The 26,635-nt window shown below is 41.9% G+C and overlaps 1 protein-coding gene across 1 annotated transcript in view; it reads left to right on the top strand.

Moving 5' to 3' along the window:
• The first annotated feature begins 6,954 nt into the window (after nucleotides 1-6,954).
• LOC124161584 (protein vestigial-like) overlaps nucleotides 6,955-26,635 on the top strand; it is an 80,320-nt gene continuing 60,639 nt past the window's right edge. The window contains exon 1 of the mRNA XM_046537963.1: nucleotides 6,955-7,252. Within this exon, the coding sequence (XP_046393919.1) occupies nucleotides 7,055-7,252 (198 nt within the window). The 5' untranslated portion in view covers nucleotides 6,955-7,054. The remainder of the gene's footprint in view (nucleotides 7,253-26,635) is intronic.

Here is a 26,635-nt window from a genome sequence, read left to right as displayed (position 1 = left end):
GATTTTCGGAACGTCTTTTTTTTTATAAAATGTAAACTATAAATCCATTACAAGCTGCATTCACTTCTGAATTGCAATATACAGACCAAAAGGTCTGTAATTCTTATTGTTAGTACAAAAGATATGTTAGAGTGTTAAGTTTTTAATGGATCGTTACTATTTGTAATAGTAAAAGTATGTGGCATTTATGGTTGTTTGGTGCTGTAGTTCTGTGCCTGAGTAGGCTGATACAGACTGGAAAAGAATTATCAATGAAATATAGCTAAGGAAAGCTGAAAAACTAAACAATAAGAGTCAAACTTTGCTGTAATTATTCAATGAATGCATGGTGAATTTTGGAAATGTATTTCTTTTATTTCTTCTGGGGTGTAAATATTTTTTTTAAATTTACAGTTCGCCGAAAACACGGTGCGTCAACATCAGTGTTCAAACCCATTGTAAGGTTAAATAGGTGAGGTCAGAGCTCACCACAAACTAATCCAGGGGCATGTAAACTCGGATATTCTGTTTCAGTCATTTTCTTCCTCTGATACGCACTGTGCTATTTTATGCTGCGATGATTTTACTTCGGGATGTCAGAAGGCTTACCTCGGAATATGAACTAGGAATCCTTGCATCAGAGTCAACTGCAGTTGCTACGCACTAATCCTAGCGGTTACGAAAATACTTTATATTGAAGAATAGTTTCTATAAGTGCTCAATTTTCAGGTTGTGAGCGCCAAAAGACATTGATTCAGATTCAGCCAGATACGAATAATCTCCAAAATGCATAGTCAACTCTTAGATGCCACATCTGATTGTTTGCTCCGTTTAGCAAACATACATTACCCACAGTATCCTACCTGTGATTGCCAGTGGCAGCGCACACTTGAAGTCATTTTTAGTTGGTAAGGTTTGAGTTTCTATCATCAGAATTCTATTGCGTCCCTGGTCTATACCCACCACTGCCTTATCGATGCCGAATCAGGGCATTACCTGAACCAAAGGCATAGAATGACTTTAAAAAATACGAAGATTCGATGCCGCACTGACAGATACTGGGATCGCTTCGTTAGACAAGAGATGCATAATATCTTGGAAGAAAGGCCATCGGTGGGGACAGAGACATCCAGTAAAGCAATGCGTGGAAAATCGTAATTAACCTCAAAACAACACCAATATAGAGAGAGGGGGGCAATCAGACCCCCACTACAAAGGTAATTGAGGGCGTTAATACCGAAAAAAACTTGGCTCCATATTCCACCCCTGGAGACGATGGCAGATTTAGCCGATGGAATTTTGGGACCATATAATCAAATCAGTGGAGAGCCCGAGAAACTTCCCAAATCTCTCATCGAGTTTTCCGTTTACACAAAAACTACTCCTCGCTGAATTTCCTCCCCAAAACCAATTATTGCCTTGGACCCATGCCTAGAGTATCTAATGTTCACTGTGCTTCCACTTAAAGCGCTAAGTTCCAAGATCCTCCCTTTCTTCATTCCACATTTGATATTTTCTAGCTTCACCGCCCACATCATTGCCCAGGCATACCATTCCCATGCGTACATTCCTCTCTTCTTCTTTTACTCTTTCTTCGATACTGCTGCTGCTGATGATGGTCATAAGTCTCAGCAAGGTTTCATGTTTTGGCAACTCCGAGGACCTTGCCGACCTCGATGTCGTGAACATAACTCACCCTTTTGTGGACGGGTCCCGTTCGATGAGTCTCCGAGGCTCATTTGATTGTACTCAATGTTTTCGGGGGACAACCGAGTCCGTTCCAACAATGCTCATTACATGAAAACGCCAAGTGGGCTACCATTGGTGTGTCCCCTACCCTTTGATCTATCTGGCAATTGGGAATCACTCTCGTCAATTACGCTCTAGGCGTCATAGGAACGCGCAAGTCTTTCCATCGCGACAAGGTTGCAGCATAAAGGAAACAATACAAGCTACTGCAAGAATAAAAATGGGAGATTGAGAGAACACGTGGGAACCAATAGATCCAATTGTGTGGTGATTCTACCGTGCTAGGAATTCTGCTAGAAATTCAAACAGCTTACAAAGTCACCCATCGAAATAGGTCTATCAAGAAATCCATTACATAGTTCAAATCGATACTATCTTAGTCATTTAACATAATTCCATGTATCATTATCATCAATAGGAAATAATACCGAGATGAGTTTGACACGGCTCTCCACTCAATTCTCATGTCATCTTTTTATTGTACACCTACGTTTTTTCTTATATCTCACACCCTCCTTTTAAGGATGAGCGAGAACTCGAAAATTCGAGTCGAGTCGAGTACTTGGTACCTCAACTCGACGCAATTGCTTCGAGTGGTATTACGAATGTCGAGTCGAGCATTTTCGGTTGCAGAGTTGTCGAAGTCAGTAGGCTCGGAAATCTGCCAATAAGAAGCGCTATCATGAAACTCATATAATAATATCGTTTTTAAAGTCGTTCTGATGGCTCAGCGTAGGAGTTTTAGCTTTTGTATGAATATGTATCAGTCAACCACTGGAAAGGTACGTTATCGTGGACGCGTTTTAGGCGAAGAGACGCGAAAACGGACTCTTCAGCCAATCAGGAGCCTGGAATCCTTCGCGTGGGCTCGCGCAAAACGCGTGGAACTCGCCAACATGGCTGCTTGCGTTAGTCTCGTCTCTGTTAAATAATTCATTACATCCGAAATTGGGGAAAAAATATTTACGTACACAATTTTAGAGACTGCAGATACCGAAACAAAAATTTAAATATAAGGCGGAGGGAGATAGGAGTATGTGTTGGAAAGGAATGCAAGGCGAACTTTAATTTCTGGTGATTCTCAGAGGTCACGAATGTTGAAGCTTGAGTAGTAACATCATTGTGTTTCCCAAGGAAAGATGTGTCTGCCAGATGGATGCCACTACGAGACAAATATCATACTCTGTACCTACTGCAAATGGACGTGTGGATTAGAGTAATGGGTTCCCAGAGAAAATGGAAGAATTATAATTATATGGGTTATATAATCCACAAAAGATAATTATGGCACTGCTAATGTGGAATTCTTCACGGTCGTCACGTTTCATTTGTTTTTACTGTGTCTTCTCCGATGCAGATAGCGAGCGGGAGCCTCCTACCAGAGAGGTTTCAACCTCAATGCCTCCTATGCGAGGGTACGTTCGCTTTCATGAGAATAGTTCACGCGAACAACGACGCATTCATGAAAACGTAGGTACGGTCACTTTCAAAAGTTTTGGGCAAAGTTTGTGGCGCCACTACTGCATCTTGAGAAATTTTAGTTTCCCTTGCTCTTTTTGTTTTCCTTTGTCACAGTTGATATCATAATCACCACTATCTCAGTCGCAGGCTTAACCCACTGGTCCACCTCAACTAATTTACAACGGAAGCGTTTTAAAACGGACAATAGAAACCAACAATGAAAACCGGGACAGTTACGCAGTAAATGAACACGAAATAATCATTAAATCCGACATAAATCGAAACAGAATGATCAATTTTCAAGTAACATCTGCCTCCGAGTGAATTTATGTTCATTGGTAAATGAAATATTTTCGGTGAGTGACCAAGGAAAAAAAACAGAGTAAGGGAAACTAAAATTTCTCAAGAAGCAGAAGTGGCGCCACAAACTTTTGTTATAAACGCCCCTGTGTCGTGATGCTAGATTACTGTGAATTAGGCATCCACTTCAACTTTTGCAACATGATTTCTTATAGAAGTTACGTCTTCATGGACCATTGATATAGTATTTGTCGATATTTGAAGCACTGATGATGGTTTCTTTGACTATCCTCACCGGTAATCGCCGTGTGCATGCAAGCCTGGATATTCGCAATGCGTCCTTCATCACAATGGCACATCACGATAACACGCCGCCGCAGTGGAAGGGATTGGTAAGAAAAGCGAAGTGCTGCCGAAGCAATTGTTTGAGACAATAAGCCACTGTATAAGGCACCTCGCTGCATAGCACGTAGGTGCCGCGCCGTGCAATGCACACACACTGAATATCCCCAACGATACGACTACTTGGTGCCTCAGGCGAGATGCACGAAGGCAGGGGCGCAGCGAGGGAGGGGTTTTGGGGGATAAACTCCCCCGCCAGAGCTCACAGAAATTTTTAAGTTAAATCTATTTTACTCAATTGGATTAATATTGCTTATATAATAGTGTGAGGATTAATAATACATCCCTCAGAAGGCCGTAAAAATCACCATTTTGAACCATTTATCTTATTTTTTTGCGGCGGAAGGTCTCCGCACCTCCCGATTACCCTGGCGGGTATGCAATACCCCCAATCCCACAAGTATTAGTTGCGCCTGAAACCCCCCTAGCCTTTATTCCTGGCTGCGCCCCTACACGAAGGTACCTACAATAGTTTTCAGAGGCGTAACTAGGTGTATGCTTTGGGGAGGGGAGGGGGGGGGGGGAGGGGATGGAGGGATCCGGGGGAGGTGACACCCCCCCCCAGGCAACTTAAAATTTTGGAAAAATGACATGCCAGTAAATACATTTGACGCCATTTTGGCACTTAGATTTGGGTTTCACTCGCAATTCCGCGGGAAATCATCACATCAGGGAAAACATTGGTACTGTACAATACTCTCTGAGGCTTTGGGAGGGGTGGGGATCTACCCCCTCATCCCCCCTTTCGTTACGCCACTGATATGTGTACCCGCCGGGACACGCTTCCAATGGTGTACTAATACTATGGTCACAGCACTTCCACACAGCCCAGGTAACTTATACTTTGTCGGAGGCATGCCTCGATTAATGCGCCAATTCAATTTTATTTAAAATAGTTAAGCACTAGGGAAAGTATTAGCATTATTTAAGCCCAAATTGAAGGCAATTACTACAACAAAACAATGAACAGTGTATTCGCTTCTGATAGTATTCTTGAGGCTGAGTGCGAGAAAAATAAAAAATATACATGTTCGCGCGATTTTAAAGGCGGATCTGGGGGGTTGGGGGGGTACGGGGGCACGGGCCCCCTCCCAGACCCTTAAAAAACATGGAAGACTTTTTATGCGGTCCCATCATCATTGCATTCGTTTTGTATTACGAGGTATCCTTGTGCCCCCCCAGAATAAAATCCTGGATACGGCCCTGCTTTTGCCCCCCCCCCCCCCCAGAATAAAATCCTGGATACGGCCCTGCTTTTGCCCCCCCCCCAGAATAAAATCCTGGATCTGCCCCAGAGCGATTTGTTTTATAGGTCATTTCTTTCTCATTTAAAATATCTAGGAGCGTGCTGCGCCCGCTCCCAGCTCCCGCTTCCCCCGCTCCCAGCTCCCGCTTCCCCCGCTCTTTTCAATGCAGGTCCACAGAGGGAGAGGCGCGTTTCTAATTTTAAAATGTAGAAAAAAAAGGCAGGGTCTTATGTACAAATTTAATTGGAATGTTCATGTACAAATTGAGGGCAGAGGACCTCTTTAAACACAACATTGGAAGTAATTACACTATTCTCTGTTAAACGCACATGATGACTCATACTTACGTATCAACAGGAGACTTGAATGTGGAATCAGCCGCATTTTGATAAAAGTTATTTAAAGAATGCGAGATATTGTTGCAAATGAACAAATGTATCAGTTTGTGCGCCGTTAACGTCAGGAATATTTACCGGTTTTTGTTTTTTTTTAAATAATTTAAAAACCAATTTTGGGAAACAATGGCAATTTTTATGGAGTAAGATATGCCGTCGCATGTTCTCTGATAAATTCTGTGCATTTTGGTACTTCATTTGTAGAGTTTGGTTGCGTATGAGTGGAGAAAAAGGTATCTATACCTACAGTAGAAATAATATAGAGGATAATGGCAAATTTGCATACTGAGGAAAATATAACCTGATCAATGGTAAATACAAATAATTTAGATCGTCAAGTTTCTCTAAACAATGTGGTAATACATTTGATAATATTGTATAAACGTTCATGAACTATCATTAGTGATTATTTGATAGCAATGATATTTAATATGCATAAAAATCTGCTACTAAGCAAATATTAGCGGCCCAAATAGCGTTAATCAAGGAAACTTTCGAAGCATTCCCGCAATGACTTACTCGAAAACCACCAAACTCAAACCGATGGCAATCGAGATCTGCCCTCCTGAGGGTGCGCTTTCTTTAAATGCGGGTGCGCTATGCGCGCCAAACCATTCCCCGCAATGGGGAGGTGCAGTGGAGGGGGTTGGAGTGGAAGCAGCTAAACAGCCGACGAACGGCTGGCGTCGGGGAGAAGGGCGCCCATTGGTTGCCGCAGGGGGCGGGGCAGTCGTCGTCCGGATTGGCCCCCACGGGCCCGCCTCCCCTTCGACCACGCCCCCTTCCGCCGGGCGCACAGCGCGCGCGACGCCAGCCCAGCACAGTGGAAGCAGCGTCTTCGCCAGAGGCCCTGGCGCCCAGGAAACCCTCCGCGCGAGCCCGGACCATCATCCCTGCTGCACGCGGCGTGTCGGAACTACAGCAACTTGGGAGCGCAGCTGACATAGAACCTCCCCGAACGCGACTGCACACCTCGACCCTGCAAATGCGCGTCTCAGCCGGCACTCCCTCTAACAGCAGTGTGGCAGTGGCGAGGCCAACCAACGACCGATATGTCCAGTGACCGAAGCCGGCAGCCACTCCCGAAGTTCTCGTAACGCGTGTGCACGAACCATTCGCAGTGTGTCCGCGTGAGAAGTTGGCTCAGCAATTCGCAGAACTATGTGGACCGCCAATGATTGAACTTAGGCGATCCTTCGCGAATACTTGGCTCTCTCTCGCAAGAACGAGTGATCTGCGAAACTGCTTCTGTGCCCTCTTTTACGAGTGTGACAGCAAAACTGATCAGACGGCGATAAGTGTCGCAAATAGACGCCATAGTGCACTGCTGCGTCGAAAAGATTGCCACTCATGCAAGGATATCCTTGGGCCAAACGTAAGCATTTCGCCCGCATATAGGAGGCAACGAAACACGTGTTAATCGCCTTGAATCATCAGGGCGCGGCGAAACTGATGTGGACGTCCGATCACAGCGAGTGCTGGCTGGATATGTGATAGGGAGGGGGCGTGGGGCAGCGGAGTATGCCCACCTCAGGGCCCCTCGCCGCCATGTACCACCACCAGGCCTACTACGGGCCCTACCTGTACCAGCGGGCCCCCGCCTCTCCATTCGCCGCGTCCATAGCGGCCGCCGCAGCCGCTCAGCACCAACTGCCGCACCACCACAGCCCCGCACCCTCCCAGCACCACTACCACCACCACCGGATGCACGCCGACAGGGTGAGACTATCAATCGTCCGTCACGAGGCTTTGCTTTCCCACGGGTCGCTATCACGCACGTCAAATGGACGGGCGTCATCACACAGTTCCATCCATCCTCGGGAAACTGGTCAAGATCACTACATCCGTATCCACGGACAAGGGCAAAGTGTTCTCAATACTCTGCGATCACCTCTCGAGTGTTTGGCAGCGGATGGCCATTCACGAGGATACGGCAAGCAACAAGATGTCCACTTGTACACCACACGGTTAAAAAAGTATTCCACACAATTACAAAAAATGCGTGCACATTCATGCAAGGGTAAAACTTCCCAACGATTATTATATCCTGAAGGAAATCCATACCAAGTTAAAATAATTGAAAACGATAAACACACAACGTGACGCAAGTAATTTTACAAATATAAACACCGCAGCTCTCCCTGATAGTGCGAAAGAATGACATTTTAAACTGTCTTGTTTTTTTTTGTCTATTTCCTTAATTTATTCCTCGTGATCCCGTCTACTATAGTATAACGGTAAACGAAGGATATCTGTCATCACTTATGAGAAAAACTATTCTTCGAATGTTCTCAATAAATTTGGCCTATAGATTGATTTACTCCCCTGCAAATATTCCCACCTTAATTCATCAAACATGATGATAAAGTTGCACTCTTTGTCACGACAAGTGGCGTAACTAGCGGGGGGATGAGGGGATAGATTCCCCCCCAAAGCTTTTAGAGAAATAAAAAAAATATTTGAAACTAGGTATTGCCTATTTTTGACATGTAATAACCGCACCTGCATAAAGAAAAATCTTTAGCGCCAAAGTGATGTAAAATGCATTTCCAGGCATGTCATTTTTCAAAAATTTTCCCGGACCCCGATTGCCTTGGAGGGGGGGGGGAGGGTCGCCAATCCCATCCCCCCCCCCCTAAAGCATATTCCTAGTTACGCCGCTGTTGTATCCCATCTGCTATTCGCCTCTCAGTCCTACTTCATAAGAGTCCCACACGCTAGCAGCTTATTTCAAGGGAGGCCTATCTGAAGTCAGTTAACTCTTTCACCTACCAATCGCATTTACCAATAATTCCTTTTGCAAATCCCAGTTTACTGTTGGCTAATTAATCCGCATACCTCACACATGTGTGTATCGAGGAGGATAGTCAAGGGCCCTATCGCCAGGGGCCACGCCCCCCCTCCCCCCATTTGACAAAGTGAAGTTAGTATGAGTTTTTTCGAAGGACCAACACTAAGTAATTCGAATTTCTACTTACATTAACAGTGTTTTTTTCAGTTCTCCCAATGTCTACTTTTTTATGTCCGTCTAAGTGCCTAGCCTGTCCGTCTAGTTTTATGTCATGAAACTGAGGGCCCAAAATGTCAGGGAGCTGCACAACCTTCATTTAAGGACACTCACCAATGTACGACTTGGATGATTTGGCTATAGGGTCGTGGGGAGCAGTGGTGTAGCCAGGAATTTCGTTCGGGGGGGTCCAAAACCAGAGGGGAAAATTTTTGAAAAATAGGGTACTAAGTAATGGGTTTTAAACTAATTTTAACACTTTTCACTATCGAAAAAACTTCATTTGTTAAAAAAAATACTTAGCAAATTCATGATTTTCAATAATTTGTTTTCTTTTATTAAGGAAAAAAATTGTGCTTTTATATTGCGGGAGGGGGGGGGGGGGTCCGGATCCCCCCTCCCGGGCTACGCCTCTGGTGAGAAGGGCAGAGATCCTTATGGGGCCTAATGACAACGACACCCCAAAGCAAGGGCTTAAGATGGCGCACCACTCCAGCGGTCGCGTCGGTTTGACGCAGCTCTCCACTCTATGCTTCGGTCCACTAATCGTTTAACACCTTTTAATTCTTCTGCTTTTACCCTTAAGATTGTGAGCCGTCCCCTTGCGCCATTCTTCCCTTCCAAGCCCTCTCTCTTTCAGCGATGAGTTACACATTCGTGTCTAATGATTATGGCTGGTGTCCTAACACCCCCTGCCGCACGCCTTTTAGGCGGCAGGCGGTGTATTATGTAGATGTAGATTTAACCGATTCAGCTCTCCCGCCCCACGCTCTCAAAGTAATTAACTGCTCTCTCGCACTCTTGTTAGGACTTCCATTTTAATGAGCATTCACTGTTTTTTTAATCGCAATGAAAATAATATCTGCGGTGAAATCGGCACAAGAGTTTATTCCAGTACTTTTGACCCTTAATTACATTTTTTGTTCATTGTACCTTTATGTTGTCATTTCGTAATGCCCTGACGATTGAAGATACACATATAAGTCTTCAGCGTATGCAGTGGTAATTCTTTTGGTGACATTAATTTTCATTTGAGAGGATATAAACTCGAAATGATTAAATCGAGTATTCTTATCAGAGGTCTAGATTAGTGGTGACATTATATGGGGGTTGATAATGGATCCCCCCCCCCAAGAGCCCTAAAAATAAAAAAATATATTGGTTATACTGCAATCCTACTTGTTTCAAATAAATTAGTAAATTGTTTTAGTTTTAATTTCACCTCTCTAATTTATGGGTATTAGTATTTTATTTTCACAAAGGACGAATTCTAATTCGTGAATGTAATTAATGCATCCAGCATGGTTTACATCGGTCACTTGCGAAAAGGAAAAAGACGGAAAACTAAACTTCCTTGATGTGACAGAGAATAAAAAGAACGATAATTTCGAATTTGAAATTTTCCGTAAAGCCACCGCAACCGACCAGGTCATCCCCTCAGACTCTCGACATCACATTTCTCAAAAACTGTCCGTATTTCACTACCTTCTCAACAGGTTATTGAATATCCCCCTATCCAAGGACGCTTGCAGCAAAGAGCTTGAAACAATTAAAACAATAGCCATCTCAAACGGGTACAATGTGAACTCAATTGAAAAGATGCTCCTCAAGAAACGCTCCGTCAAAGCTCAACAGTTACTCTTCAATCCAGGGAAAGTGAACAGTGAAAAATTGCGATGGTGTAAATTACCTTATTATGGCTTGATTTCGAAAAAAATACCCGACTTTTGACAAAATTTTGTACTCGTAAATGACCGCTTCAGGTCGAAACATGTCGTACCGTCAAAATAAATTAGTGGAAGAAAACGAAGTCGTTTTTTCATTTGTCGCAACATTTTTATAATGTTACTAATTGAGAACATTAACCATTGCTTATACAATTTCCACGTTATTGAATGCAGGTACACTCTAGCCAAAGTTATTTTGAATATATATATCCAGCTAAATTTTTCTATTTCCTCAAATAGCCATGCATGTAACTCTCATCTACATCTACATAATACCCCGCAAGCCGCCTAAAAGGCTTGTGGCAGGGGGTGTTAGGACACCAGCCGTTTACAGTTACAAAAAAATGAATGGTCAAACGAAGTTGTGACTAGCGCTTATTAAAGTCCTTTATGGTTCGGGGGAAAAACGATTTCCCATATCTATCCGTTCGGCAAAACATCTCTCTTAATTTATCGCTTCTATCAGACCTAGAAATATAGTGCGGCTCTAATATTATACTCTCTTTGTCGCTCTCAAAGATATCCATTCTCAATTGTTCAAGCAATCTAATCCTAGTGCGCAGCCTCCGAGTCTCCAGTGGCTCCCAGCCTCATTCCCTTAACATCTGGGTAACACTATCTGTACGCCCGTAGCAGTTTTTGACGAAACGCATAGCCCTCCTTTGTATTTTATTCAGTTCGCGGATTCAGTCTTTCTGCAACTCTCTTTCATTACAGCTGTCATACCTACATCCCTTTGAGATCACCAAGGCGTGTGGGCACGCAGTGTTAAGTGTGCGGTACGTAGTATTATAACAGTTGCCTTAAAACAATACACCCCACACAGACCACAATATCGCCTATGAGTACACTGTCTGGAGTCCAATGTTATCCATTCCAAAATCTCCGTTCGTCTCTGCTCGGTCCCGTTCGCAAAAAAGAACGGATCCCGTGCAATCGATCCGATACATGCTGCTGAATCATGAGCTCAAGAAAGTAGTCACCAAATTTCATTTTGTTTTTAGCAGTGACCATTCGAGATTCGAATCTATTATCAAATATTCAAATGCCAAGGAAATCGACAGGTAAATATATGCATTCACATGCACGCGACAAACTTAATGTTAGCATGAAAAAATCAACGGCTGGTCAAAAAAGAAATCAGTTTTAAAATGGAGTACAGTACACGGCACTCCCTCAATTGGTCCGAGCAAACAAAATGCCGAACGAATGAAACGATATCGGCACAATTTACTCTATTAGACTCGTCTCAATGTCAGCCAAATGATCCTAAAGTAACTCAGTGGCCTGTTGATGTCCCAAAGCCAACTCCTAGTCACGCACCTCCTCTCTACATGCATAACTTTTTCAGTGCTATTTTCCCCGTCTTTTGCTACTCAGTCTTTTTCATCAATGCCCTCGAGTTTTAGCGCATCCATTAGTTTTACCACCACAGAGGAAGGGCATGCAATTGCTTCATTCGCAGTTGCTTCCGGTCAAGCCGCGTTCGTCGTTCTAGGAATGGATATGGGGCCATGTCCATGTGACACACATTCACATCTCCTCAATCACCCATCCATCCATTCCCGCCTTCCTCATTCATCTCACTCACCTTGTGTCCACTTCACGCGACCCAATCATTTCGCTCTTACACAGCGATCCTCTCCCCGGATCTTCATCATTATCTCCCCTCGAATAAAGGCAAACCACGAAGGCTTCATGCCTTTCAGTAAAGGCCTGTTCTCACGATACATTAACACGCACAAGTTAATGTACCTACGTTTGCGCGAATGATTTTTGTTGACCGGAACGGAACATGTACGAATGCATTAACCAAATTAGAACAGGTTCTAATTTCTGTGCATGCATTCGCACAAGTTGGGTGGTTACACGGTGCATTTTGGCGTTCATTCTCGCGTTCATACATTTAGACATTAACCCGTAGGTGTTAATGTACCGTGTAAACAGGCCTTAAGGATTGATCGAGGGCGGATGACGTCACTACTATGATCTCAACGTACATCAAGCGTCTCGATGGCAACGTGGTGTATTGTCACGTGACTTTCCCACGAATAGCGAATGGTATAATGTTGCTGTGCATTTGCAATCCAAGAAAAATCAGCTCTGAGACCTTTCATAAGTGAGTAAATTTAATAATATTTTAACATATCATTGCATTTCATTTTGACAATTGCCTAATTTTTCCCCCCAGTCTCATTGGTGTTTAAATTTCCCTCGTCACTTGAGCATACATAAGAGGGGCACTCGTGTTGGCTGAAGACGATGCTTGCTACCCCTCTCCACTTTTATCCTTACCCCGTGATTGTCGAAGCCTATATTGTCGGTATATACGTTTTGGTATTCCAACAAGGAAACAGAGGACGCGATGCTGAAACAAAATTTGGGAAGCGGCATCAATACGTTTCCATGAGTTGGCATGAGGAGTAGGTATTCCTTGGACCACTATCGTCACATTCTGAATGCCGCATTCCTTTAATTATTAGGGACACTACCTATCTACCTAACTTAGTAGAATCCTACCTCCAGATTTGACCGAAGGTAGTAGCGAGATAAACTTCGACGAATCTGTCAAAATTGGTCGTTTAAAAATACGACCGCCGCCAATGCACGAAGACTGATGCAGGCAGGAATGCCGACTTACAAAAAATATTGGGGGGGCCCAAACCGGGGATCTTGCCCCGGGAAATTGTACAAGGTGTGAGTTTTTAGTTTTTTAAGCCGTTTAGAGGAGTCATATGACCAACATTAGAACCCTGATAACTCGAATCTCGATATCTGGACACTCCGGGGAAAATCGACAAGCCTGACACATTTTTCCTCACATCCATAACGAATTTTGGAGGGGGCTCGGGCCCCTTGGAGTCGGCGCCACTGGATGCAGGGTCAATATGAAGTGTTTTAATACAGTTCTCATATGGTAATTTCCTTATTTGGACACTGCATAACCTGCATGTATTGCATGAGCTAATTATGAATATTTTGTTCTTGCTACCAAGCAGTTAAGTGCAAGTTTTAAAATATTCATATTGTTCAAGCCAATGAAATATTTACACGTGGATGAGTGAGTCGCCAACCCTAAAGCGAGACAAAGGCGTTCAATACTAAATTTTGAGGATAAATCCTTCAAATAGTATTTGTATTTTATAGAATAAAATTACTATTTTTATAATTTTCCAATTTATCGCACTTTCTCAGCTGCTTTGCACCAATTGCCGGAATATTTTCACCCATCTTATAAATAGATTTGGAATAGGCTAGATTAAGATTAGGCATCCTTTAGATGGATTTGGATTAGACTCGGCAGTCAAGGAAGAGAATTCACTTCGCCCATCGCAAAATGTCCGATTTCAATCGGCCCAGAAATTTCCTCACAATAAGGCTTCTTGCTTAAAACTACTTCTTGCCCGAGGTTTATTATAATTCTTTTTGATCCCACGTTCTCAATTTATTTTTAAAATGTATATCACATTTCTCCTTCTGAAGGTATTAGTAACAGATGAATTCTAGCATAAATCCATTTCATATGCATTTTAATTCGCACGCCAAATTTTTGTACTTACAATAAGCTATTTTCTCTCTCTCTCTATGGACATTATAATGTGGCTTGCAGCAGCTTAACACTTGCTAGTGGCACAGCAATAGCTGCTATGTTTGCTGATTTTTCTGTTTCACTGGTTCATAGTATATCCGCTCTATTGCATTGTGAGTTTTTTTTCAGCGAGCATCGTCGTAGCTCGTAGCGAAGAAAATGGATTTGTGTTTCTAGTGCCGCGGGTGGCTGGTATTTGTATTACGGATGGATACATTATTCTTTACGAGGCTGTAATTAAGTCAAAGGTGTGAGTGGATTATTTTTGCCAGCTCGTTATGCCCCTTACGATAGGCATTCACTGCAAGCACTGAGCAATTTGAGATTTTATGCTCCATGAATTCACCAGCATTCCCACATTTCCTGCATCCATCAATTATTTTCTTGCTTCAGGAAATTTCTTCCTTAGTTATGCGTTTTAGTACTTTGTCTTGGATTATCATTAAAAATCCATTTATCAAAGTATAAAAAAATAAAATAAACTATTAACATTATTATTATTATCATCGTCCTCTTCTCTAAATTTTCTTCAGTTTTCCTTAGAGTTGTTTTAGTGTAAAGAGCACGGGTTCTCACCTAGGGTTATGGTTCTATTTCGTTGAGAAATTTTCTCGTAATATAAGAGGTTGAAATTATAACAGCCTTTTGCAATTTGATGTGTGTATTTGGATGGAGGTTTAGCATTTTGAAACTGTTTTGTATATGTTTTTGGATGATACCGGTAGCTGAGATGACAATTGGAGCTATATAAACCTGTTCCATATTCCATATTGTTTTTATTTCTATTGCCAATTCTTGGTACTTATTTATTTTTCCGGTTATTGTCTTTCGAATGAAAACCATTTTTTGATGAGATTTTATCAACATATGGTTGATTGAGGCCATCGATGTGTCGTCCATGTAATTCCTTCTGGGCCCATATTTCTACTTTTCTATTTAATAGAATGGTTCTTGTGCAGGTTGTTCCATAGGTCGTGCCATTTTTTAAAGTTTAATGGTGTGAAGTTATTGTCGGCATATATTATTGATTTATTCAGCACCGAAATTATTATTATTTCGTTGCATTTTTGATGGTTTTAGGCGAGGTACGGGTATCACCAAGCACTCTCGTCTTTTTACTCTATGTTGAAAAATTTTCTGACAATCCGACATGTATTAAAATTGCTGCTTTTTGTATTGTAACGAATAAGTTTTTCGGCAGTCCAATAGTTTTAAGACCTTGATGGATTGAATGAGGCACTACTCCTGTGGCAGAGATAATTATTGGTATTATGTGTACTTTATCTGATTTCCGTAATCTCTTAATTTCATTTTTAAGTTCTTCACACTATCTAGCTTCTTCGGTATCGTTCGCGTGATACGCAATCTTAAGCAAGTAGCTTAAACCTATCTGTTTCTTTCTGCCTGTCCTGATCAGTTTCTTTCCATTCCATAAAATGTAATTGTTTATAAAAAAAGCCATCTCGAATTTTCATGACATACAAAGGCCAGCAAGTAGAGTCATTGCATACGCATCCCCAGCGGGAAAGGCGGTGTTCGCCATTGTAAGCCTATAGTCTCAAGGGGGATTTGGACTTACAGCATGTTTTTCTTAGGTGTATTGAACGCATAAAGATCGCCGGGAATTCACACTGCAAACGTTTGAAACGTGACAACTAAGGGTACGTCGGAAACAAACAAACTCGTTTACGGTTATATTTTGAGTGTTTTTTTGCTGACGAATCGACCATTTCTATATACCACTGAGTAGACTCAACACCTGGTCAGTTGCTCAACCTAATTTGTATTGAAGATGGTGTTTGTCAAAGTCTGTTTCCTACGAACCTGAGAGAAAAAATGTTTAAGGGATCGGTGATGACTGGAGTCGGAGGCAATCATCACGTATCGACCAAGTTCTCTTTTCCAAAAAGCGACAGTTCTTGATTGATTTCAAGGACAGCTATCCTAACATCTAGAAAAATATATTTTACTCTCACCAATTTTATAAGTGAAATATATATTTCTGGTCAAATTATTTAAAATGACAAGGAAATTATCCAACTGCCTTTTGCCACCAAATTAGAGGCAATAAATGTCGTCTCCATACCTAAACCTAACGTAGATTATTTGAAAGAGGTTGCTTGCTTACTTTCAAACATAGAATATTCTAAATCGAACGTGAACGGAAATCGAGGGGTAGTGTATTCCAGGCCTCGTTCCTCTCGGCAAAGAGCAAAAGCTATCTTTGACACCAGCAGTCTGTGCAAATCACTCAGATTCCTGTCACCACCTCCGATACCATAAACTTTCTGCGCTTCATTCAATGCTCCATCACCGTTGGGTGGCGCTGGCGACAGCGTACCATGGTCCAAGGACATCAACGAGCACGAGGTGCTCGGTGTCAACAGTTTAAATGTAAGAACTCATTCAAGAATGGCTGGAGCGACCCGAAGCAATGTGACAATGCTATGTGGAGCGTTGATGAGTGCGAGAAGAAATATAGGTGTGCCGTAACCACTGTAGGGGCCTCGCGTTTTCTTCAATTTTACAATCGAAGCACTTGCAAAGTCCAAGGATAATGGAAGGTGCTGAAAGAGGCCATGGCTTCCCGGGGCCTGAATGTGATTTATTTATTTAGGTGATTGCCCACATACAGCATTCAAAAACATAAGAACGCATTAAATGCTATGATATCGACTTTAAGAATTTGTATTCAGATGGGAAAGAGCCCGGTTGATAAAAGTGCGGCCATACAGAGAGTGAGATCGTGTGTCAGTGTGGTCTGTGATGAAGAGAATCGATGAAGGAAGAGAGGGCGTGGTCAGTTTGGACGATCTGGGAATATGGAGGTGCGAATGTGTACGCGGCAGTGGGTGTGCATGGAAGTACTTTGAAGTTTAAATTGGTTCAAATGGGGCAGCAATGCATGATAACTGGAAGGACAATAGTCGAAAGATGGGAGTGTAATGCAAGCGGAGTCTGCAATTTCTGCGAGGCGGCGGAGGAGGACAAGGAGAGACAGTTTTCCGGCATTTATATAAATATATTTAGCATTGAAAATTCCGCACGACCTAAGGGGGCTTTTCTATATCCCTGAATTGTGGCTAAAATTCGGATGAAGTCACAGATTTATCTCAGTACGGGCATAGTTTGGAAGTCCGACAAGTGACCGCCTTCGGCGCGCGAGTAACGGCTCACTTGAAGGCCGTTCACTTCTGCGGGAACAGTTCATTCCCATCGTGATATGCATCGAGCAATCAATGACTTATCGAACGGTTCATTTTAATGTCCGGCAGCTCTCCGATTGCGGTCATTTTCGAAGGGATAGATGCCGTGAGCGTCCGCTGATGCAGGAAGGGATCTTCGCGGAGACAGATCATTATACGATTCGAGGTAGGATTCGAATGCACGCTTTAGTTTCCCGAGTGACCGCAATCGACGCCAATTTGGATGAACTTCACGAACAAATTTAGTGAGATAGTATGAAGGAGCCTCGCACACACGTACTTGAGTTTTCTGTTCCACTTCACCCGCATTTTCAACATCGCCTCTCATCCGCAGTGCGGCCGTTTATCCTCGAGAGTTTTTGAAATTGCGGTAGAGTTGCATATTACGCTTTCCAGTTACTATGAATGTAAATTTCAGTCAACGGCCCTCATCATAATTAATTTCCTCGTTCAAAGAAGGGGAAAGAAAGCGACCAGCATTGATTGGGCAACTTCGGAGGACACTCAAATATTGACGCGGCGAAATACCCGGATAGTTTTTTAATCGTCACTCATTTTTTTTATCAATTTCATGGCATTTTTGCACCGACTGGGGTTCAATACTGATGGGTTAAAAAAATTTTGCGAAGTGGCGGCACTTATTTCTCTTCGAATGACAGGACGGACTCCTCTTCGCAAGTGGTCCCCACTGTATTTGGACGAATGCGAGGCCGTGTGAGCTGCAAATCATTCCCAATGCGGATATACTATTGTCCCCGGCGCGAAACCCCTAAACGAACGAAATTGGGGAAAAGCGGCCCCTGAGGACGAACTACTCGAAATACTGCCAACCCCCGACCCCCCGCGCGCGCCCTCTCTGACCCAGGCCGATATTTCACTGTCAACTATGCGCAAGAACAAAACACGGTCGCTTTTTTCCCGCCCTCGAGAGTCCCAGTGCAATATTTCAAGTCTGATAGTGAGAGATTTATGGAAACCCACATCGCGAGAGACGATTCTCCGAGTGGCGCCCGGCGCCTAAGAGGCCGTTGCCATACATCATGGTTTTTTGTGCTCCGTTTGATGATTCAAGCGATGCCATTGGACAGCTCCTTCGTCTTTACCAGAGGAACGATATCCAAGCAAAACCAAAGTATTTCAAAGATGTGCACAAAATATTCGCAAAACCTAAAGTTGGTGGATGGCTTTATAGTTAAGCGCGGGAAATGTTTTTTGAGCATCGGTATGGCGCCTGGCGCCACTGAAACTGTGCATTTCCAAACATACCTCAAGGTTTCTTAGCTCTCAAAGAAGTTAAAAGCAATTCGACGAGGCAGCCACAGAGCAATTCATCCGATTTGACAAGGGAAACAATAATATTTCAAAGATGAATTTATTCAATTATTCTACGATGTTAGACTGATTTGGGAGTTTGGAGCACGCATCTTTTAGAATGTCACGGAGAATATCATTTTGGATGGGCATTACATTTCCAAGAGGGACAGCTAAGGTGGAAGGGGAAAGAGTAGTAAATTCATTGCTACAGGAAATTGTCCAAAATACTTTGATTGCATTTCACTACCACCGGTTTCAATAAATTTTGTATTATCTTCAATTGACCTTAATACATCAGGTAAAAAACAAAGCATGTATACTTGCGGAGAAGTGCTATTAACTTAAAATTTAATTCCGAGATATCAAGTGAAACACTTTGCTCTTCATATCTCATAATGAATCTCCACAAAGCATCTGCCTCATCCATCCAATTCATCAAATTTAATTCCACCAGATGAAGCCCGACACGCCTCTTTGCAAGAGATGAGACAGAACGAAGCGGATAGCTAAGGCATTCACTTCTCCCGAAAACTATAATGTACTTTTATAAATGCCCTAATACCTACCATCACACACCTAAAGCGACGAATTTCGGGCAGACGTGAAGATGTAGAAATAACAGGTGAAATCCCAATTCAACAAGCCATATGTAATACATAAGGCCATCATTTGTTTATTTAAACAATCATCAAGAACAGAAGTAGCGTCAATTTGCAGAGAAAGTTTTGACAAAAGGGAAACGGGACAGTGAGGAAAAATGAAATGGGACAAAATAAAGTAACAATGGAAAATTCTGCGACGAAGACAATAGACGAGGGAGGAAAACATCTGATTGGCTGACGGATGTGGGAAAGAGTGGTGAAATTGTTGCGTACGGAATAAAATGGACCAATGGAGTGGGGGAGTGGATTTTGGAAGAGCGGAGAGGCGATGTAAAGGGTGCTTGGAGAGAGATGAGCTATCGGCAGGATGAGGCAGATTTGTACTAAGTAAGAGAGAGGTTTATAAAAGTTGAAACGAGAAAACACTTAAGGGCAGCCAATGGTCGAATTCAGGGTAGGTAATGTGAGGCAGTCTGAAATCCATTTTAGCCATTAGATTAGGAAGGATAGATAAGGAGAGAGAAGACAGCTCAGAATCAGAGGAGATATTGCGTACATGTGAGACTCTGGCTAATATTTGTGGCGAAGAAGTGATAAAATAATTTTAGATTAATTTTCTTCAATGCTGGATTTAATATGCGTCCGCCAGTGCGTTAACATCGGATTGACTGGAGCGATTCTGTAACTTTAAGCCGACATCGATAACACTCCGGCCACCCCCTGTCGATGTTTAACACGCTGGTAGCCTAGTCGCGGCAATGTATCTCGTTGTTAAACGGAGATTTAAAGTAATTGATGCTTGTTTACATATCCCTCGTTACATAAGTACTATTAATGAATGCTATTAACCATAAATTTAATAAATTATGCTCATATTGTGATGAGTTGAAGAGAAAAATATTTGCGTGAGATAAGCAGATGACCCACAGTAACATATACCACGATAAAGATCTCAATGACAATTCTTTATGCTAAAATAATTGCTTACAAGTACATTTAAATCACTCTTAACGTCAAAAATAACTGAAGTAAGTCTATTCTTGTACCAACAGAAAATGTTTGCGCGATAAGATTAAATACGATGGATATTAATCAGTTAAAACAACTTCTGCTCTCAAAGACTACTCCCTTGGTTTTGGCTAATGCGTTACTCGCTTACTTAGTTGCCTTTCGCTACGTTACAATAAGCCTTTTCAAAGAGTCTAGCAGGTTAAGATGGAGAGAAGTGACTCCAAATATTTTGAAAAATAAAAAATATACACACCTAAAGCGCATCAAAAATACTTTTTCCCCGAAGTTTCAGGCCTCAACAATGGAAATTAACCCAAAAACATTGAAACACGATTTTTGATTTTTTTTAGCCTTATCTCCAGTTTTAATTTTTGGAAAAAAGTTTTCTTGATTTTTAATGTAGGTATATGCTATTACGTTCCACCCTACAGATTTTTTTCAAAAATATTTGACCAAAAATTGTAATTCTACGTAGGTTTGAAATTTTCAAAATTAAATTAAACATTTTAGGATGCAATAGACACGCCGAAAAAATGTATGTTGTTACCCCTACATTCCTATTTTTTCAGATATTTAAAATTGATGGAACACGGTCAAAAACACGAATAACTGCTTCACGCCATTTGCATCTAAATATTCCAAGAGAAATTTGATTTGATTGTTGAAATCAATGATTATTGATCAGTCTGTAATATTATTGATTGAGAATAAATATCAACAGCAAAAATGCCTATCATACTAATAATAATCGTGATTGAAGCATTGATTAATGCCACATTGAAGCTATTATTTAAAGCTAATACGATACAGAATTATTATGATACAGGTTCCACTTGCTTGGAGTTCAATGCAAATGGAAACGGCGATTTCGTATTTATACTTATGACACCTTAAGGGCAATGGGATATTACGTTGAAAATATTCACTTAATAATTACATTTAAGCTTGCAGTTATTCATTTCCTTCATATACCCTCATGTATCATTTCATTGTTAAACATTTTGACGTGCTGAGTGATTGCGGAGAAACTATATTAGGTGATGAGGTATCGTGAGTAGAAATATGAAGTGGCAAAAGTGGATGGAAATTAAGTTAAGCAGTTTGATCAGTTCTTTGGACGGCTCATGAGAGGAAAACGGACACAGCAGAAAGGCCATTGTGAAAAGAATTGCGTTAGCAAAGCAGTCGTTCGTGACTTGGAAACAGCTTACGAGAGTATCGTCATCCAAGAGTTTAAAGAAATGGCTGGTGGTAGGTGATCTGGAATGTAGCACTTTTCGGTGGACCCCTAGGAAGGAGGACGAGAGAAGATTGGAGGCATTCGAGATGTGGGTGTGGAGAAGGTGAAATGGACGGAGAGGAGGAGGAACGACGAAGCGTTGGATATGGTGGGTGAGGAGAGGCAGCTTTCGGACGAGATACGGAGGAGACAGAAGGTATTGATGGAGGGAGTAATGAGTGGGGAGGGGAAGATGACAACATTGTTAGATTTGGGTAGAAAGTTGGGTAAACGCGGGAGAGGAAGGAAGAGAATAAGACTCATGGATGAGATGATAGAGATGAGGGCGTAACTTAGGGTGAATCGGAGGGGGAAAAATGCCCAAAGGATGGGAGACAGGACGGAGTGATCCGATGAATTTTCAGTGTAAACCTACCTCGACCGGCAGAATACAATGATGAAAGGATGATCGTAGCAAAAATGTGTGTCAGATGCTTCCTTCGATTGGCTCAAAGCACATCTTAATGGCTGCCAACGTGAGAAGCAAAATGTTTGAATGCGCCAGTCAGCTGGTGACTCGCCATTAGCCCTTTGACGATTGCTCATGGATTCGCTTCGGCTCACTGGCCGTGCATTCACGGTTTGATCACGGGAATATTTTGAAAAAAATTGAGCGAGGAAGCCCCAGATTCCATCACGACGGAAAAAACGAAACATTTTAAAGACGTCCTCGAACAATTACATTAAAATATTAGATTAATTTGAGGTAATTTCTACCCTATCATTGGTCCCACTACCCTCCCGTAGGAATTTCCATGATATTTCCTTCATTTACAATGTCTAAATTGGCAAGTTCCGATCCTCAGAAATACTGCCTTTCTTTTCGCTCCACATTCCCACCCGCTCCTTCCGTAATAACCACCTACTACACCAATCTAAATTCCGTCTTTCTCTCTCTCAGAGATCACTTTTTTACAGACTCCCTACCTCCTTCAATGCCATTTCGAGTACTCACCCTTCCCTGGATCTTTCAATGCCCATCAGATCATTCAAGAGGCAGCTTCGAAAAGCCATCTACTGAATCCCCTTTTTTTTAGGTCCTTTTTATAGTTTATATTAGTTAAAGCTGCAGATTTTAAGTTGTCTATGCAGTGTAAAGGCCGTTTTGGCTGTTTTTAATGATTCAATAAATTAATTAATTGCTTAAGAGCACTCACATTTCAGAGTGACAGCAGTGGAGACCATCATGTTAGAGCTGAATAATATTTCCAGGACCGACTGAAAAGATAAAAATAGAGGAGACACCATTAAATAAATGCCGGTAACTTTCCCGCAATACTTTAACTTCACTTAATACAATTTCTAATAATAATAATTAATGATATTACTTAATGGGCAATATTAAAAGTTGATACAGCCCTTTGTAAACGCAAACCTGTCTTAATCTTATGACATTCACAAAATTAAGTCGCATCTTTCGGATACATTCGTGCTACTGTGCGTGGAGAAAGAATTTGGGATAATAATTATGAATAATAATTATGAAGGGCGACAGGTGCGTTTGAATATTCGTGGTATCTCATGCGTCGCTGGTGGCATACGCGGTTTTAATGGGCCGAAGTGGGGAAGCAATATATGCGTGGGTGAGGCTGTCTAGATGTGGTATTCGACGAGCCGCAGAGGCAGGGAAGGAAGGATAAAAACAAAAGATGAACAGGAAGCGTCAAATTGAGAAGGCCGCAAGGAGGGGAGGGAAGAATAGAAAAAAAAAGAGAAATGTGTAAATGAAAGCGTCGTGGAACAGAATGAATGTGTGTGGTTGCGTTGGGGGGGTTTTGGGGGAGGGGGGATGGATCTTAATTCAAAGGGGGTTGGGGGGAGGAAGAAGATAAGTGGTGCGCCCCGTCGCGGAGGCGCGCGGTAGCTTACTGAAGTGGGGGGAGTGACAGCCAGCGCCGGATTTATTGCGTGAAATTTCGGAGGGGGGGGGATCGCTCTAATTCCGTCGAATCTAAATTTAATCGAGCCGTAATTCACTCGGGAGAATGCTCTTTGCCCCCCCTGCCCCTCCCCCCCAAACTTCTCCATATATTCCCCGCGTAATAATCCCCTCATTCGAAAGACATTCCGCGCTTATTAATGAACGGGACAATGGTGCGATGTCTTTCCCTTCCCAGCCGAGGGCGCCTTCGAATCGATGCCATCGTTTCCACGGCCGAGCGATTCACCCTCATTCATGCACGGAGTTGCAGCGTGGTCCAGGACAGTGGCGCAGCGAGGGGGGAGATAAACCCTCCCCCCCAGAGCTCAGAGAAATTTTTTAAGTTCAATCCATTTCACTTAATTCGATTGATATTACTAATAAAATAGTGTAAGGATTAATAAAATATCCCTCAGAAAGTCGTAAAACTCACCATTTTGAACCATTTATCTTTAAAATTCCGCAATTCATTAATCTCGCACCTACCGCTTATCCTGGTGGGTATTCCATATCCCCACACACCCTGGTATTAGTTGCACCTAAACCCACCCCCCAGCCTTGATTACTAGCTGCGCCCCTGGTCCAGGATGCGACGCTCGGTAAACTATCGACGCCAAAGCGTAGCATTAACAGGTTGTTGAGGTAGCTGACGACCAATCCACATCTGACAATTCGACAAAATAAAAAAACTATTGGACGCAAAAATTCCGAAATTGTATTTGAGGAATCCTGAAATATTTCCAGTCTATCCAGTTTAGAGTATTTGTTGAGCAAATTCTTGTTGTTCCAAAAAATTGTACTGAATGAACATCAGGTACTATGGCAATAAGCAGGGTATATAATAAGCAGGAGCGAGATTGGAAGCTGCCTCCATTTTACGAACATAACTTTCGCATCTGCAAACTTTAGTACGTTATTAAAATTACATTTCAAAGTAGTAGAGAGTTTTTACGTCAGCCGTGAATGAAATCTATTTTGTATGAGTCAAATACAAACAAAAAATAAATAATTTGAGAAATATAAAAAAATTATTCGTAAAGTTAAAATAATCTCCTCCGTTGCGCATCGAAAAAGCGAACATTAAAATGTGCTAATCACTATCGCAGGTTGATCGCAAAGCACTTTCGGTTCGATGACACACTGCGCGCTGATTTTTCGAATTAACGACAAAGTAGTTGAACGAATAGCTACCAAGTGACCATTTGTATTTGACCAAATAAAATAGTGCCACATTTTGATCGCAGTGTCATCTTTCGGAGCTCCTAAACATGAGGTGTGGGCGGAGATGCAAGTGGCGACACCTGTCGTTTAAATCCGCGACTGCTCTCGCGAGTGTTGCTACTCCCAATAATGAATTCGCCCATTTGCACTCTGTGTCGCCCCCTTCAACCCGTGCCCCCCCCCCCCCAATAATTTGAAGACGCACCTCTGGATTCCCCAAATGTCACTCAAACTTCATCATTGAATGAAGTCAACCGATCTTTATATTGCTGCCCACCTAATATTCCCTTCACCTCCGCAGGCCAGGCGAGCGGAAAATATTACAATAGACTAAAATAATTTATTCTGGGCATATTTTTACACGACGTTACTGTGTAAAAATGTATGCGTAAACGGGAAGCTTATAAGTAACTAAACATTTTGAAAGATTAAAATTTCTATAAAGATAAACTTAAAAATCCGCGTTCTTTTGCAAAATGGACAGACTCAAATAGCCCACCCAGAGTTGGCCCACGCTCAAAATTCCACACATCGAAGACTACATTTTCAAAACCAACAAATGGGTGCGCTTTCGCTTTACACTTGAATTTGGAGAGAAATAAATTCATCGTCCTGTATTTGAGACTTTATTTTTACCATTGCTATGAATATTTAGAAATGAATAATTCAGTTCAAGACGAAGAAAATGATTCGCACCTCGCTTTTGGTTTGGCACTTGCGTTCCATTCCGTTCGACGACTTTCATTCCGCCGTTTGGATCTCAGTGCCGGATTGATCATCGGGAGAATTCATTATCTTGCAGGAATGCTGTGAGGAACGTTCACTGGTTAGGTGGAAAAGAAATCGATTTTTAGAGTCTCAAATTCAGAAATCACTCCACAGCTGTGTCTCTTCATGCTAATCAGCGGAAAAAAGACGAAAATATGTTCCTATACATCATTAGGTGAAGTTAGCATCTAGTTTAGAATCAATTACAGGAAACAACACCATTAACGCTTACTGCATTCACTAGGCGTCTTATTCATCTCAACAGCGTCAGATATATCTGTTTAAATTTATGGCAAAAGTTCTTCAAAGAAAGGGGCTCAAGGTGTCATACCCATAGGGAAAAATATGGTGAGATATAGATTGAAAACGAAAACCAAGCGAAGACGTGGAAAGAATACCTGGAAAATTTATGCAACTGGAACAGCCTACCAACGCAAGCTATCGAAAACGAAAGGAAAGTGGATTAAGAATACTTTGGGGCCCCAATTCTAAGTTAAGGATTTGATGCGGAAGTAAGAAACTTACGCATGAATAAAGAATCTGGAATTGACGATATTCAGGCGGAGCCAATTAAAAATGCTGAATACACGCGATTTTCCACGACTATTCATGCAAGTGTGGAAAATTTTGGAATTGCGAATATGTATGTAATCATGGAAAATTGTTGGTATTTATTATAATATGAAAAAATTCCTCTCCATCACACTTCAATATTTGGATTTAATTAACAACAAATGTTGGAGACAACCGTGAAACCAGCTGTACAAAATCGTGAGAGAACTATATTCGACTGGTGAGGTACCAAAAGACTTCGAGAGGAACTTGAGAATCCCAATTGATAAAGGAAATTAGCGGATATTTGTGAAGATTTTAGGACCATAAGTCTGAAAACACATCCGTCGAAGGTAGTGACAAGGATCAACTATTGAAGAATAGAACGAAGAGCAGAATATTACTTGGATGAGGACCAATTTAGATACAGAAAAAGCAAAGAAGCAATATTGGCTCACAGAGAAGAGAATGAAAAAGAACTAGCAAAATTTTGTTGAGTTCGTGGAATCAAAGAATGCGTTTTACAATATGGAATGGAACACGATTCTGGATATACTGAAAGAAGAAGATAGAGTTTTTTTTTATAATCACAGGAGAATCATCCACAGCCTTTACAAGAATGATTAGTCGTGATACAATTAGGACCCAACTGTGAGGAAGTAAGAATTTGGAAAGGAGTGAGACAAGGCTGTGCTTTGTCTCCAGTAATTTTCAACTTTTACATCGATAAAGCTATTGATGGAATCAAAAGAAAAGGCCTCGGGAGTGAATATCCATGGAAAAAATTAGCGATAACGATTTGCCGATGACACACACGTCAGAGCAGAGAAAAAGAAGGATTTGAAAAATATTTTGGTTTATATTTGTGGAGTAATGGGTAGACATCAGCTGAAATAAACAAAAGG

This window comes from Ischnura elegans, chromosome 6 (genome assembly GCF_921293095.1).
Source record: "Ischnura elegans chromosome 6, ioIscEleg1.1, whole genome shotgun sequence".
In the NCBI taxonomy this organism is placed as follows: Eukaryota; Metazoa; Arthropoda; class Insecta; order Odonata; family Coenagrionidae; genus Ischnura; species Ischnura elegans.
Note: the sequence above shows the minus strand (reverse complement) of the source record. Positions and strands in the feature narration are given on the sequence as shown.